The 17,205-nt window shown below is 41.6% G+C and overlaps 2 protein-coding genes across 2 annotated transcripts; one reads left to right on the top strand and one right to left on the bottom strand.

The window, feature by feature from the left end:
- Positions 1 to 1,103: 1,103 nt before the first annotated feature.
- On the bottom strand, positions 1,104 to 2,676 carry LOC110492297 (transcription factor HES-5). The gene is made up of 2 exons (XM_021566502.2): positions 2,398 to 2,676; positions 1,104 to 2,275 (listed from the first exon to the last, which is right to left on the bottom strand). Exons 1-2 carry the CDS (start codon positions 2,443 to 2,445, stop codon positions 1,853 to 1,855), a joined length of 471 nt encoding a protein of 156 aa, XP_021422177.1. The 5' UTR covers positions 2,446 to 2,676; the 3' UTR covers positions 1,104 to 1,852.
- Positions 2,677 to 10,343: 7,667 nt separating this feature from the next.
- On the top strand, positions 10,344 to 16,936 carry LOC110492296 (protein-S-isoprenylcysteine O-methyltransferase). The gene is made up of 5 exons (XM_021566501.2): positions 10,344 to 10,600; positions 11,053 to 11,141; positions 11,575 to 11,744; positions 11,987 to 12,204; positions 12,545 to 16,936. The coding sequence occupies exons 1-5, from the start codon at positions 10,385 to 10,387 to the stop codon at positions 12,728 to 12,730; spliced, it is 879 nt and encodes a 292-aa protein (XP_021422176.2). The 5' UTR covers positions 10,344 to 10,384; the 3' UTR covers positions 12,731 to 16,936.
- Positions 16,937 to 17,205: the final 269 nt, after the last annotated feature.

The following is a 17,205-nucleotide window of genomic DNA, read 5'->3' as shown; positions in this document are numbered from 1 at the left end:
CCTTTGTCCGTGGCTCTTTAAGTGTGTGTGAACAGTGACCCACCCACAGACTCAATTCCTGCCATACACTCTGGACTGCCAGGCCTGTGGAGGAGTAAGGCAGGTTCCCATCAGCCCTCTGCCTTTGGGAGTGTGCTAGCCCCTGTTTCCCACACTCTCTGTCCATTCACTGGCCTCAATAAGGGGACAATAGAAGTGTGTCTTGTTACACATCACATTAGCCACGGTGTTTGATCTCTGGTTGGAGGGAGAGAGGGGGCCATAGTCACCGCCAGACCATCTGCAGGACTAACCCTGAGAAACTTCAGCAATGCCACTGGGGGGAGGGGGGGGGGTGTAATACATGTGACTCAGCTAGTCATGGCCTAGACTGACGACCATGATTAGTTGAATCTGGTTTGTTAGCAAAGAGGTTGGAACAAAAACTTGACAAAAATAGTTGAAATATTAAAGTTTAAGGTCATTGAAGTTTACTCTTCTTAAGAACTATATAGATGTTCAAGTTGGTGACTCACTTTTTTGCCACTACTCTGCACTGTTGTTCCATTATTACAATCATCCTAAATGTACTGCTAAAGATCAGGACAGACTATATATCATACGATATTAATCACATCCCTTAATCCATAGTGTGATTAATTGGTGTGACAGAACCAGTTAAATAGGTTATGTTCTGTATGAGTGAAGTATAGGCATATATAGTAGATAGGATATACATTTAGACAGGTGTCCTCAGTAATGTGGTGTTCTTGATAGGAGCCCTTCATAGTTATGGTCATGCATTCCTCTGACAAAAAGTCATTATTTTAGACACAGATTTTGTCCAACCACAAATAAACAATAGGTTTCAAGGTTTGGGTTTGTCAACCAGGAACCAATATCGATCTGACATCTCTGGGCAGTGGGATAGGTGCTCCTCACAATCTAGATTTAGGTTTGTGAATATAGTCAATCAATATACTTACTAGATAGTATATTGTCGTCTTTATAAATTTGTGGATGGAAAAGTTAGCCATACTACTGATGTCATCACAATGGATGTGGGTGGTGAACTTTGTGCAGATATGAGTTGATACGACAGAGAAAATAGAACCAGAAATGTAAATGTTGAGAAACTTCAATTGAAGTTAATTTATTTTCAAAAGCTTGATGACATGTCACTCCAAATAGTGTAATTTAAATCAATAAAGGCAAACAAACAAACTTACACAAACTCGTGTTGAATACACAACATCCCTTTATGAATGGGGTCTCTTCGAAGTTAGAATGAACATTGAATATTTGTATTATTAATAACATACATTTTACATAATCATGACATGATGTACATTTAAAGTAGATTCATTGGATCCATTTGTAGCATAATATTCATACATCACCAAATTGATACATTGTACCATTGTGACAATTTATTGTAAATAGTTTTTTTTTTAAATGCAAAAAAAACAGGTGGTGTCACAGACACCAAAGAAACAGTAGCAACCCATTATGGGTTAGACATACAATAAAAGTATGTTATTAGCATAATTTAACTCTGTTTGTACTTTCAGAGTTATCGTTCTCAGACAAGAACATGCATAATAGTAACACTGTTAATTCAGTGTACATTTTCATATACAGAGTATGTATCCCAAACCAATCTGAATCATTTCATAGAATCCTTCCTTTCAAAGGAATACTGGCAAAATATGCCCTTGCTTCATCTGGATGAAGACTATCGACGTAGCATCTCTTGCCAAATGCAAAAGAATTAGACCTTCGTCACTCCGAACACCACTGTCCATGCCTGTCATAATATAGACTGGCCTGTCCAATTCCGTTTGTCTGACATGAAAACGTTTGAAGCATTGCTCTACCAGGGCCTCCAGAGTGGATGGGAGACGGGGCTCATCACACCCTTGGTGGTGGCCTGGTGGACTGGGGAGCCCGGCGGGGAGAAGGACCAGGGAGCCTGACTGTGTTGGCTGGATGTCTGCAGGCTCTGGAAGTGGCTCAGCAGCGAGCTGTAGGACTGTGTCTTCACCTCACACTGAGACAGGAAGCTGACAGCGTCCTGCACACAGCGAGAGTAGCCCTCATTGGCTGCTGCAGTGGAGGAACTTCCTGCCTGCTGCTGGCGGCTCAGGAAATAGACAGTCATCTCCAAGATGTCGGCCTTCTCTTGCTTGGAGTCGGGCTGCTGGCGGAGGAACTCGGGACCCAGGAGGGACTTGAGCTGCTCGATGCTGGTGTTGATGCGATCCCTACGCATCTTCTCCACCACTGGCTTCCTTATCTGCACAAAGAGAAAACAAGGAACAATTTAGTCAATCTGATCTGCCCTGTACTAGTATCAACAGCAATAGAATAAGAAAGAAATGTATTTATGTATTCAAAGACTTAAAAGCATTTGTTTACCTTAGTAAGTGAGAGGTGCTGCTTAGGGTTAGTCATCTGTCTAATCATAGTTGGTGCCAATGGATATAGCAGTAGTAGTTCTGTTGAGCTGAAGTCTCAGTAAAGAGCCAATTGGATATGTACTGTCTTTCCTCTGGTTCTCCCTCCTATTTATACTCCTAAATCTCCATATGAATGTGTGGGTCTTGGGCTTGTTGGAGTTTCTCACAGTCCGGAGCCAATGAGAGGGCTGGGAATGGCATTGATAGATGCTGTGCTGCCACATGCTCAATGAAGTGTTTATTGCTGAGGGGACAAAGAGTGTGCCTCCAGGGAGCAGGTGGAGGGATGGTGAGGGAGAGGGATGGGTGGGAGGGAGGGAGAGGGAGTGGAGGGAGGGGGGCGGACATGGCGCCGCGTTGTGGATCTGGGAAAGTGGTGACCCCAGAGGAAGGAGTGTGCTCGTCTCTTGCCAGGATCACAGAATAAAGGGTGAGCACAAAGTGCTTTGGCACAGGGCACACGTGGGTGTGAGACTGAGATAGGACTGTGAGTCAAATAGCTCATGGGGCTACTGTGTGTCCACTAGCTTAATCAAACAGGTTGCTTTGAGATCCATGAAGATCTGTTCATTCCCTTGGATCTTTGGTGCCATGTCATGTAAAGATGTATTAATGGGGTGGTGATTGGGCAACATTAAGTTTTATGTTCAACTTTGGTGTGATCTGTATATTTGTCAGGTAGTAGATTTATGTGTTATAAACATTGCACAGTCATAACTGCCATGAATAGTCTGCATTGTAACCCAGTATATATCCAGAATTGAGTTTTGGAAACCAACACATGTAGACATAGATTGCCAGCGTTGCTACAGCACACACCTGCTCGCTCTGCCTGTGTCCCAGTCACACGCTCCCCCTTCCTGCCCCAGTGGAACGTGAGAGCCGCCGTGCTCCTGTGCTTCCCACACTTCAGTGTTAATGACACTGGGGCGAACACACAAAGGAAGTGTGCCCCGTCAAACAAAGCTCGAGTGACCAGGGCCCCCCTCCTCCCTACTGCCCATGCACAGTGCAGTCAACAAGGCTCTCATAGGGATCTCACAGGAACACCATCTGGACAGATAGGACACTTATCACCCAATGGACCATGTGAGACCTGCTTTGTGAGAAACAGGGAGATGAAATAGAATGAGTGAGAAAGTAAGAGAAGGAAATAAAATAAAAAGTCAAACTTCAAAGTCTTTTAGATATTATGATGACTATTTGACTAATACATGAAAATGTATGATTTTATATTATGTTATGTTTTCGAGCCCTGAATGCTGATAGGCTGACAGCCATGGTATATCTGACCGTATACCAGGGGTATGACAAAACATTTATTTTTACTGCTCCAATGATGTTGGTAACCAGTTTATAATAGCAAAAAGGCACATCGGGGGTTTGTGATATATGGCCAATATACCACGGCTAAGGGCTGTATCCAGGCACTCCGCGTTGCGTTGTGCATAAGAACAGCCCTTAGCCGTGGTATATTGGCCATATACCAAACCCCCTTGGGCCTTATTGCTTAATTATACTATTACCACCAAATCAAATAGTCAATGCGAATTACTAATATCAATTTTAGCAATACCATTTTAAAGGGCACCTCCAACCTGTTCATTTGAATCAGGGCCATTGTATTTAATTAATTCATGCACTTCTCATTGCCACATGAAATACACAGAGTCATCCTCATTTCAAAGCAGGCAAAACACAAAGATCTTACAGCACATTCAACATGACAGAGCTCTATGCTGACCTTTTTTTACAAGAAGCATGTGTGCGCCTAAGTTGAAAACTATAGGCGAACACAAAGAAATGTAGGAGCACAATGAAAAATATTTGAGGTAATAAAGCTAGAATCGTACATTTAAATTCCAGGTCACACATCAAAATATTTAAGCTCATATGTGAGTCAAATGGTCGCACTGTAGAGCCCTGCATGAAGGACCAACAGACCCGGTAACGACCACATCAAATGGACCTGGATATTAAACTGATGAAGATGTTGATCAATTCATCTTATGGGAGGTATATACTCTAAGGTTATTTAACATATGTTTCCTTTCTTTGTTCCCACAGTGGTAAAGAGAGAAAGTGCACTGACAGGGTGGAGAAACTTTACACGGAGCTCAAGAGCCAATGCCACAACGGGGTCTCCAGCACAGACGTGTGGGACAAGACTGTCTGCTTCTCAGTCAAGAGTCCCCTTCTCTTCCACAATGGCTACTCAAAGTACTCTAGAGATACTCTACGACTGTCTCCATTACCTGTTGAAGATGTTGCCCCACTGTTTATCCAGTTAGGATCTCCATGGAAACACCAAAACCAGCAGTGGGACTGAGCATAGTAACCATGAGCAGTTTTTGTAGCCTATGCAAAGTTACTCTCACACCAAATCCATCTTTATCTCTGGAAGAACTAAAGATGTGGACTATGTCAATTGTTGTGGACTATTTTGCAACTGAAATGATTGGGATATATTTTTTTAACGATAAAATGATGTATATATTTTTCCAGAGACTATTATTGATAAAGTGATTGACTTTTAATCTATGGTCTTTTGTAAAACTAGAGTTTAGTCTCCATACTGTATGTATATGCTGTCCAGACTGGGTCATTCTTTGGTCAATAAAATAACCATAAAATTTGCATTTTAGGCCTTAAGAAAAGCATGAATTGCTTTAGTATTCCTTGCAGAGATGTTCATTGAAGACTACTCTCTGAAAAAAAGAGTTGAAATGGAAAGCCATATTCCTTCATACAAAAGGAACAATATTGTTTTTTATGCCTATGCTTATGTTGAAATAAGTATAGTATAGGCCAAGGGCGCAACTTTGGTTTTAGAAGTGTGGGGGACATCTTTTTATTTATTTTTATCAAGTCGGATAAACACTCCAAACAGCCTACCCGACCGCTCGGAGTTGTCCACGCGGTCCTAAAGCACGCCTTTGCCTTGTTTGGTATCACATTCCATTGATAAACCCATGGGGGTCAAAAATGCAATTTCAGAATGTGGGGGGGACATGTCCCCCCTTCCCCAGTGAAAGTTGCGCCCCTGGTATAGGCTACAGTAGAGCCTCATGGTAGGCTAGATCACAAGTGAAATTATATTTTTGATATGCAATGTAAAACATTTATTGTTAAAAAAAATTGTCTGCTTTTTTTTGTTCATTCTCAGTCATTTCTTCTCTATTGCTAAATTACTTGACAACTATGGATCATGATAAAGAGTACATCACATTTATTTAATAAGTATTTCCCAAATAACATAATAGTCCTTAATGTGCAGCTCTACTAGCCAGTCTTTTCGTATGTTCATGTAACCTATACATGCAAGCAGGCACACATTCAACTTTACCGAACCCAACACACAGTTTGCATATGGCTATTTTGCTGGTAGCCAACAAACAAATGAGAGAAGTGCTGCTTTTCTGTCTACTATTTTATGTAAATGATACTCAGTCTTATCTGGGTAATAAATGCATATTTTCTTCTTACAGTTCATTTTGTAGAAGGCCGACCGGGGTACTGCATGCTGCCATTAGCAACTAAATGATCCTGTGTGCGATTTTAACATAATCGGTTCAAGGTCATACATCTCCCCCGATCAAACTGAGCAATTTGGGGAGAAGGGCCTTGGTCAGAGAGGTGACCAAGAACCCGATGGTCACTCTGACAGAGCTCCACAGTTCCTCTGTGGAGATGGGAGAACCTTCCAGAAGGACAACCATCTCTGCAGCACTTCACCAATCTGGCCTTTATGGTAGAGTGGCCAGATGGAAGCCACTCCTCAGTAAAAGACACATGACAGCCCGCTAGGAGTTTGCCAAAAGGCACCTAAAGGACTCTCGGACCATGAGAAACAAGATTTTCTGGTCTGATGAAACCAAGATTGAACTCTTGAATGCCAAGCCAGGAGGAAACCTGGCACCATCCCTACGGTGAAGCATGGTGGTGGCAGCATCATGTTGTGGGGATGTTTTTCAGCAGCAGGAACTGGGAGACTTGTCAGGATCAAGGGAAAGATGAAAGGAGCAAAGTACAGAGAGATCCTTGATGAAAACCTGCTCCAGAGCGCTCAGGAGCTCAGACTGGGGCAACAGTTCACCTTCAAGCAAGATGACCCTAAGCACACAGCCAAGACAACGCAGTAGTGACTTTAGGACAAGTCTCTGAATGTCCTTGAATGGCCCAGCCAGAGCACGGGCTTGAACCTGATCAAACATCTCTGCAGAGACCTGAAAATAGCAGTGCAGTGACATTCCCCATCCAACCTGACAGAGCTTGAGAGGTTCTGCAGAGAAGAATGGGAGAAACTCCCCAAATACAGGCATGCCAAGCTTGTAGCATCATACCCAAGAAGACTCGAGACTGTAATCGCTGCAAAAGGTCCTTCAACAAAATACTGAGTTAAGGGTCTGAATACTTATGTTAATTTGATATTTCAGTTTTGTATTTTTTTAATATTTGCAAAATTTCTAAAACATTATTTTTGCGTTGTCATTATGGGGTATTATTTTATACACTTTTGAATAAAGCTGTAACCTAACAAAATCTGGAAAAAGTCAAGGGGTCTGAATACTTTCTTAATGCACTGTAGATTACTTCAACGGTCGGCCATCTTGGAGGCTGTCTCTCCAGTTCTTACAATAGCTCAATGGCTTCAGTGCACTATCAAAGACAGTACAGTATGAAGATAGTTAGAAACTGCTTCTCCAATTGTCAAAACTATTGGTAGCTAAATCCGGAGAAATGACGGACCATGTAAAAAACTGTTGGTCACTAAATCTGTCTAGAATGACTACGTAAAAACAGTTAGCTGGTATGCCCTCAGCAATCTTAGTGGTCAGCTGTGAACGCCCTCTCCACTATATACTTATAAGTGATTGGTTTGGTTCTGACCTCTATAGTGCTGTCTGGTTAGAACATGATGCTGAGGCCCATCACTGTAGTCTTGATCGTCTCCACCACACAGACACAACTGTTTCGATTTGAGGATGTTCATATGATTTTGGTAATCCGAATGACTTGGAATCTTATTGTTGTGGTTATTTCAATGCATGCACAACCTTCAGACATTTGTGTTACTGTCGACAATTAAAGGTCCTCAGAAACATGCGTCTTCTCCCTTCAGACGACGATAAAACTCTGAGTGGGCGGGTGCGGTGTCAAGATCAGCATTCCAGGCACTCTGATTGGTTGGGAATGGCAGGGCTATAATGGGTGAGGGATAATTAAGGTAGGCTAAACAGCCAAACTAACGGGATTTAGGGGAAATTGAAGGGATTGTGAGGGGAAGTTAGTTAGAGAGGAGAGGAGCAGGACAGTATTTTTTTTACACCAATAGAAAATCCAGATCACGCTTGTAGGCGATGTCATGGTGACGTTGGGTAGCTAAACATCCGGTGCAGAAACATGTCATCCGGTCTAACCATTGATGTGTCTACATGCTGACCAGACTGGACACGTCGGGTGCGCGAGCGTTGCAAAATAAATTTAGAAATCCATGTTATTCAATTATTGCACCCACACTGCTCGCTCTCCAACGAGCGTCTGCGTTGCCAAGGGCTAAAATAGAAGTCATTCCTATTTCTGACACAGATCGCGCTGCAAGTCCTGCCTCTCCCATCTCCTCATTGGTTTATAGAAGCAGGTACCCACGTGCCATCTACTCATTGGTTATACCCACGTGGGTGATACGGACTGTTTTGCCGGTCGTCGTGGTAATACTATGAAAGTTTAGATGCCAATCACCATATAAGTTCAACATGAAAAGGCCTGGAAGGAAGAGAGATGACTAGAAACGATTCGGTCGGCCGTTTTATGTGCGGAGTAGAGGAGCTTGTGCATTTCAGGTAAAATAACAACTCAATGTTTCTATCCCAGGACAAATTAGCTAGCAACAGCAAGCTAACTAAATAGGACAAAGTAGCTAGAAAGTGCAAGCTAACTTGCTAAATTGCCATACATGTTTAATGCTGTTCGACCTGTCCCCAAATTAATGTCATTGGTTCAGAGTTTGTTTTGATATTTTAACCTGCGTGTCGTGATCGCGTTTGGTGTAGGGGGACAAAATACATTTATGCACAATAGCACACGCGCCCTGGATTACTCATACTATGTATTGGTCATAGAGAGGCTTTGAAGCCACCGGTCGGCCATATTGGCACTCCCCAGTAGGAGAAGGACTCCATAGGAATTTATGGAATTTTACAGTATTTAAATTAAATGTTAAGGACAAAATGACATGGATTTAAGAAATGTTTTTAATGGAGACAATAACAGTACTCTATACTTTAAGATTGTATTTGTATAATTTATATTTTTCATGTTTAACTAACATAATAAAAGTAAAAGTAAGCATTAAGGTGTCTGTAATAGAATGAACATGTCAAAACAAATGTAGACATTAATAAATGCATTTCTATAGCTTCCAAAATCTTTTTTTCAATGGAGGAGTACCAAGATGGCTGCACAGTGGCTTCATCACTAGCACCTTAGAGGCTGCTGCCCTATATACATAGTCTTGAAATCACTGGCCACTTTAATAATGGAACACTAGTCACTTTAATAATGTTTACATATTTTGCATTACTCATCTCATATGTATATACTGTATTCTATTCTACTGTATTTTAGTCTATGCTGCTCCGACATTGCTCATCTGGGCTCCCGAGTGGCGCAGCGGTCTAAGGCACTGCATCTCAGTGCAAGAGGCGTGATTGGGAGTCCCATAGGGCAGCACACATTTGTCCCAGCATTGCCGGGGTAGACCGTCATTGTGAAAAACAATTTGTTCTTAATTGACTTGCCTAGTAAAATAAAGGTTAACAAACATATATATTCCTTACTTTACGTGTGTATTGTTGTGAAATTGTTAGATATCACTTGTTAGATATTACTGTACTGTTGGAACTAGAAACACAAGCATTTCGCTACACCTGCAATAAAATCTGCTAAACATGTGTATGTGACCAATAAAATTGTATTTAATTTGAATACAGCGCCCCTATCAGTCATCATTGGGGTTAACGGTTTTCCACTAGTTACCACAGCAACAAAGTAAAAATTAGCAATATCGTAAAAATGTATTTAAAAAAAAGAAGTGCTTTTTGGTCTTAATTTTAGGTTATGTAGGCATCTCGCGCCGAACTGCAGATGCGCGTGCTGTCAAATCAAGGGCACTCCTATAAAAAATAAATGTGGCAGTTTGTCAATTTCACGAGGTTGGAGTAATAACATGTTAAACTACTTAAGACATTGGCTTTAATGTAGGTTGTACTTTTAGAAAACTAACAAATAATGAGTAATTTTTCACTTCTCTCATTGGGTCATTTACTTCTCAAACCCCCGGTCTGGTTTGCTTGGTCTGCTTCGCAAGCGTTCACGAAAGTCTCTCGATGTTGTGCCTCTGTCTTTTAGAAACTCTGTGGCGCTATTGATTCTTCGCTTATGAAGGAATGGTGTCACGTGATCAAGAGCTTTGTCCTTTCATATATGCAGTCATTGCTCTGTGCTATGTCCTCTGCTAGACAGTTGCAAAAGTGATGTCTGGTCAAACATTTCTTGCTGGGGTTCAAGAAGTGACCTTTGATTAAATGGCTTTAAAGCGCCATCTACAGCCAATAAATTGTAAACGTCGTCTGTCACGTCACGTATATAGGCGTTCCAGGTAGGTAGTCTTTATTAGAGTCGCGCTGCGAAGTTGATCACATTTCACAACGCCTAGAGAAGTGTTTAACGTGTCAGGAACAACATAAATAGAATAAAGAAATCTTCCCAGGCGTTCTCAGAAGATTGCTGCCATATTGATGTGGTTCCTGCTGAGTGTGTGTGATGATGAAGTGATCATATGCATCTGCGCAGCGTGACCACCTGGAACGCAGCCAAGATTAGTGAGTAAATTTTGCCATTGTGGAAAACTCGCGAGAACCCATAGGGAGTAACGGTACTTCATCATGGCAGGCAAGTTGGTGTTAGAGGGGAAAATAAGTATTATAAGCTTTCTTTTAGGACTGGGTGTTGTTATAATTCCCCTTATTAGAACATTCGCTGGACATCTTGACTGGGTATTCGACTATCTCACTGGAGTGAGGGGGAAAATAGCTATTGCTGTGTATATCGCTGTTATCAATGGCTTCTTGCTTATCATATACAAGGGACCTCTATATAAGGTAAGCAAGCTAACTAACGTCTGAAAGAAGATGGATAGCTATAACGTTAGCTAAACTCCTTAGATAGCTAGCCATCTTGATTTCAATTTTATTTGCCCATTAGCCAAAACGGCAGCCAGATGGCTAGGCTTTAGCTATCTAAATTATTGGTACACTTTCATTGCCCCTCTTCTTCCTAACAATATGTTGTGCTAGCTAGCTAATCCTATTATCTGAATTGGATTGAGACAGCTGTCAGCTTGATTGGCTAAAGATAGAGCCCTAAACTGTAAATTAGATAACACTATTGAAGTTAGACAGATATTCTATGCCTAAGAGTAGGTTATTGTGTTATTGTGTTATTGTGTAGCTATTGATTTGGAGCCAGCTTTCTACTTGTATAGTTAGATAACTAGCTAGTTAAACAAATTGAAGGTAGAAATGTTTCCTAAGCATACTCTTCTTTCTCCCAGGTTGCTGTGCGAGCCTGCTTCCTTGGCTTTACTTTTGGGTGTGGCTTGATCATAAGCTTTTCCCAAACCACATGGACACACTTTGGCTGGTAAGCAAAAACTTCTTGCAAAAAGTTTCTTAAACAGAACGAAATGGGGAAGTACCTACCTTTGTTTGTCCAATAAAAACTCTAGTTTTGCTCTGTTTGGTTCTTAAATGGTTTCCGTAATGAATAAACCTTTGTACATGCTCTCTCCTCTCACACACACTTTCCGGGTTTGTTCAATATTACAGGCGACTGACAGATCTACAAAGAACCTTGTATCATAAATAACAACTTATTATTATTTGTAGATCAGTCAGTCAATTTACCCATGATACACTAGGGTTTTGATACTCTCGGACGCTGCCTTTTTTTTCTCTCGTATGTGTGTGTATATATATATATATATATATATATATATATATACGCGCGCACAATACTACCGTTGTTAGTTCGATACGTGTTATGCATAGTTCTCAGTCAATGCATGTCTTTGCAGGTACATGTGCTCCTTGTCTTTCTTCCACTACTCCGAGTACCTGGTGACAGCCATCATTAACCCCCGCAGCCTGTCTCTGGACTCATTCCTTCTCAACCACAGTGTGGAGTACACTGTGGCTGCTGTGTCCTCATGGGTGGAGTTCACCATAGAGAAGCTCACTGTCCCAGGTCTGTCCTCCATACCACACTTGGGGTCAATGGCCGTGTTTCAGCCCGACGACATTGCTTGTGTTGCATTGCATCAACCAATGATTATGTGCCACGTCATCAATTGCAGTCGTGCAGGCTTCTGCGTTGTAGTCAGCCTGGAATGTAGCCAATAACTTTTCAATGCCTCAGTTGAAATGGGCATGACATGTTGTCACAGTAGGAGTTAAATGTCTTAATAGGCTGTGCATTTTATGTCTCAGAGCTGAAGCAGCTGAGCTGGCTCAGCCTGGTGGGCCTGGTGATGGTGCTGTGTGGGGACTTCCTGCGTAAGTCTGCCATGCTGACAGCCGGCTCCAACTTCAACCACATTGTCCAGAACGAGAAGGCCCAGAGCCACGTGCTGGTCACGGATGGGGTCTATGCCTTCTTCAGACACCCCTCCTACGTGGGATGGTTCTACTGGAGCATTGGCACACAGGTACCAGCCTATTCTGTCAATAGCTAAGGAAACTCTTGAATGGCAAGGCACGGTTTGCAAAATTCTGGAAATGTTCCCAAAATGTCCAGATTTTTCAGAAATCTCGGTAGAAATATTCCTGGAAACAGAAAATCCGGAATCCTCCAACTGCGATTTCTGGAAATCCTTGTAGTCTTGGGTTACCAGACTATTGCAACCCTTGTCACAGCAATATTAGCATGCAGGCTAATACACAAGCTAAACTCTGTTCCCTTTTAAGAATCCAGACATGTTTGTTTCTTAAACATGTTCTAGTCAAGCCCACTACGCTGATTTCACTTTTCTATGTCCAATGTTCCAGGTGATGCTGTGCAACCCTGTCTGCATCGCGGGCTATACCATGGCAAGCTGGCGCTTCTTCCGTGAACGGATTGAGGAGGAGGAGCTTTCTCTCATCCATTTCTTTGCAGAGGACTACCTGGAGTACAAAAAGAAGGTGGGCACTGGCCTGCCGTTTATTTCGGGCATCCGCATCAACAGCTCCTAGGTGTGAGAGATGGAGTCCTGGATGTATGAAAATGGCAGGCAGACAGACAGGCACTGTGAGGGGCAGCCCTGGTCAGCGTACTGTGGATTAGCTCCTGTGGTTGCCCCCAGGGGTGCTTAGAGCTCACAGAGACTGACACCTATGAGTGTTGTGAAGGGCTCCCATCCCCATACCACCCCCAAGGCCTGGGTAGACTCTCAAAAAGAAACCACACCCCCCCATATATTCAACCACCTCTGTTTTCTCTTTTGTTTGGTTAAATTAACTACTAGAGACTTGAGTTTGTATTTTTCTTTAATCTCCAATGTTCTGATGAAGGCTCCTTTTTCTGTTTTTTCCTTAGAGAGGAGTTGAGTATCTTAAGGCCAGGCACCACACCCTAATAGGGTATTCCCCCCCCCCCCCCCCCCACTTAATCATATTACAATCAACTTTTACCAGTTGAGTGTGGACACTATAATATTTTGGTCCTTTTTTCTGAAAAATTGTATACAAATATGCAAATGAGGTAATACCATTAAATATTTGCATATAAAACAAACCCATTTTTCTGGACACTGGATGAAGTAAAAATCAACCTAAATATTTTGGTTTTATTTTGTTAAGACATTCTAGGACTGAATTTACATACACATCTGATTGTGTCATAAACATATCAACAATTCCCAATGTATAAGTCTGGAGAATACATCTAAAGATAACCACAGAAAATAAGTTGGCGTTTGGGAAGAGTGTGATTTTTTTCAGGAAATGGCAGTAAGACAAGGACTGAATTAAGACTACCTTACACCCAATCACCATATCTTCAAAGTATCATTCTCTAAGAAATGGACTTTTAAGCGATGTGTGATTTCAATGTAGTGAGCATTCAAATTATGAATGTATGTCCATTTAAAAGTGGTTACAGTTCATGACACTTTGATGTTAGTATGATAAACTAACACAAATATTTTTATAAACCTTTTGGATATTTTTTACTTTTTAAAAATACTAATATTAATTGACAAATACCCCCCTCCCCCAAAACTCTAAATTGCTAGATTTGTGCAACATTTTAGCCTGTGGTGCCTGGCCTTAAGTGGATGCTGAATTGATTTTAGCTTTGGTTACTGAGTCAGAAGTGCTGTAATGAGCCTGGTTGAGTTTCTTCTATTCCTTGTTTGTCTGTCATATCACAGAGTCATCATTATTAGGCCTCAGCGTTGACATCAGAATGGTTTTACACAATATTAGGGATGCACGCAGGGCTCTAAAGTGTGACCCAATTTGGTTGCATATGCAACAAAAATATTTTGCTGTGCGAACTGCAATTTTAATTTGGGAGTACCGGTACGGGAAGAAAGTACATTTTTATAACAATTAGTTGTAATGGTAAGGCTTCACTGTACAGTTGTTTCCTGGGTGCAGATTCGTTAGTGTCATGCTTGCACCTTTACTACAGCAAAAATTGCTTGTTTCTAATACAAACAGTTTAAAAAATCTGACCCATATCAGAGATACTTTTGAGATGGGGAAACCCCATTGGAATTGTATTGTCGCCCATGCGGCTTCAATGGGGCCGCACGGTGCATGCTGGGTCATTCTGGGACAAGGACATTTCTAACATTTCAGGTTGTGCACTTAATGTTTTAAAGTTTGGAGCACCAGTTTTACCCATTATTTTTTTTTTTATGTAGAGCCCTGGATACTAAATTTATCAGCCCTCATACATACATTACATGAACAAAAGTATGTGGACACCTGCTTGTTGAACATCTCATTCAAAATCATGAGCATTAATATGGACTTGGTCTCCCCTTTGCTGCTATAACAGCCTCCACTCTTCTGGAAAAGCTTTCCACTAGATGTTGGAACATTGCTGTGGGGACTTGCTTCCATTCAGCCACAAAAGCATTAGTGAGGTCGGGCTATTAAGCCTGTATTGCAGTCGGCGTTCCAATTCATCCCAAACGTGTTCGATGGGGTTGAGGTCAGGGCTCTGCAGGCCAGTCAAGTTCTTGCATACTGATCCCCACAAACCACTTCTATATGGACCTCGCTTTGTGCATTGGGGCATAGTCATTCTGAAACAGGAAAGGGCCTTCCCCAAACTGTTGCCACAAAGTACAGAATTGTCTAGAATGTCATTGTACTGTTTGATGTAGCGTTAAGATCTCCCTTCAGGGGAAAGGGGCCTTGCCCGAACCATTATTCCTCCTCCGCCAAACTTTACAGTTGGCACTATGCATTGGGGCAGGTAGCGTTCTCCTGGCATCCGCCAAACCCAGATTTGGATTTCGGACTGCCAGATGGTGAAGCATGATTCATCACTCCAGATAATGCATTTCCACTGCTCCAGAGTCCAATGGCAGTGAGCTTTACACCACTCCAGCTGACACTTGGCATTGCGCATGGTGGTCTTAGGCTTGTCTGCGGCTACTCAGCCATTGAAACCCATTTCATGATTCTCCCGACGAACAGTTATTGTGCTGACGTTGCTTCCGGAGGCAGTTTGGAACTCGGTAGTGAGTGTTGCAACCCGAGAAACAGGCCATTTAAAAAATATATTAAAAAATGTATGTGCAATGCGATTCAGTACTCAGCGGTCCCTTTCTGTGAGCTTGTGTGGCCTACCACTTCGCGGTTGAGCCATTGTTGCTCCTAGACATTTCCACTATACAATAACAGCACTTATTGTTGACTGGGGTGGGGTACCTCTAGCGGGGCAGAAATTTTATGAACTGACTTGTTGTAAAGGTGGCATCCTATGATGGTGACACATTGAAAGTCACTGAGCTCTTCAGTAAGGCCATTCTACTGCCAATATTTGTCTATGGAGATTGCATGGCTGTGTGCTCGATTTAAAATATATATATATATTTTTAAACTGTCCGCAACGGGTGTGGCTGAATCCACTAATTTGAAGAGGTGTCCACATACACACACACACACACACACACACACATGTGTGTTCTGTCCCAGTAAGAAACATTTATTTCTGAGTGACTTTGTTATACATTTACAAAAATGCCCGAAAGTTACGGAAATGGGGTCCCTTGCAACATGGTCTTTTCCCCTTAAGTTATTTTGCTCTTTCATAAATTATAAGAAAAAGGCCTTTTAATGAATGTCAAAGTTACTAAAATAATGTATGCTATGAAAATGTATTGGTTTTAGGTATCAGCCCAGACTTTCAATATTGATTTATCCTTACACAAAATAATGATTTATTTTAAATTCACATCCCATGTCCACTCAGGATCAAAAGGCTGCACAATCACTAATATTTTGCTAATTTGACAACCTGGGAAAGTTGCAGCCTGGTTCTCTGATTCTTCCAAATCGGTACAGCGTATCAAGTCAGAAATGTCTACTTTGTGAATTATGAAAACATAATGAACACTGACAATCCATTCACTGTTCTATTCCAGTCTGCTGTAAGTTTTAACATTGTTCCTTGGTATATAAACTATGAATCAGGGGTGTTGTTTCTTCCATAAGGTTTTAACTATAGGGGCACCCACATGGTACAGTCATCTTTAAAATGCACTCAAGACTGTCTCTCTTTCAACCACCACTTGATCATCACTCCACCTGTTATTCATTTGTATTGAAACCAACCAATAGATGCATTCCTATGGCTAAGGGGTTCAGAGGAAAGGTCGTCTCCTTTGCGATAAGCTCAACCCAGCATTGCTTCCTCCTGAACTACCGCTTGTCTCAGGTGAAAGGTTGCCTCTGCCCTCTACTCTGTATGCCCAGACTGTATGGAGTGTGTGTGTGTGTGATTGAAAGAGAATTCCTGAAATTAGAACAGTCGAGCACTGTAACTGTATGTTGCACAAGACAAGAGTGTGTGAGTGTGTGTGTGTGTGTTTAGAGTTTCTGAAATGAGGACAGTCGAGCACTGTAAAAGTAATGTGTATTAGATGAATAAAGATGAGAAGATTATCTGTAGATTCAATAATATAAGAGCACATTGTTGGCTGCAGACGTACAACTGTTTACTGCTCCAAGCATGATCCAGCTGAGCTGAACATGGAAAAAGTCAGTTGTTGCACTACAGTATAACAATACTACAGTTTATTACAGGTAATGTAAATGTATCATGCAGAGAGAATATTTATCTCTCTCTTGGCTGATTACTTTTATTCACTTGACTGAAATGTTCTGAATTGATTGAACAACTTTGTCCTGTGAAATTAAATAAAATTTATCCTAAGAAAATTGTCTTCCTTTCATTGTTTTCTTTCATGGGTTTGCTACTGTAGTCCTAATATGGGTAATGTTAGAAACATGTAAATGTTATATTCAATATAATTTACATAAGTTATGGGTGAGCACATTGAAGTCTCATGACCCCATCCAGTTGCTTAGGGAGACGTCTTCCAAATCTCTGTTTTTCTGCTTCCCTGGCCAGTAGATTCTTGTTCTTGAGGGCAGCCTCGTCAGAGAGGTTGCTGAGAGTGTGGTTATCATCTGGTACAGGTCAAGTC

Source organism: Oncorhynchus mykiss, chromosome 16, assembly GCF_013265735.2.
Source record: "Oncorhynchus mykiss isolate Arlee chromosome 16, USDA_OmykA_1.1, whole genome shotgun sequence".
Taxonomy (NCBI): domain Eukaryota; kingdom Metazoa; phylum Chordata; class Actinopteri; order Salmoniformes; family Salmonidae; genus Oncorhynchus; species Oncorhynchus mykiss.
This window is presented reverse-complemented; position numbering and strand designations above follow the sequence as displayed.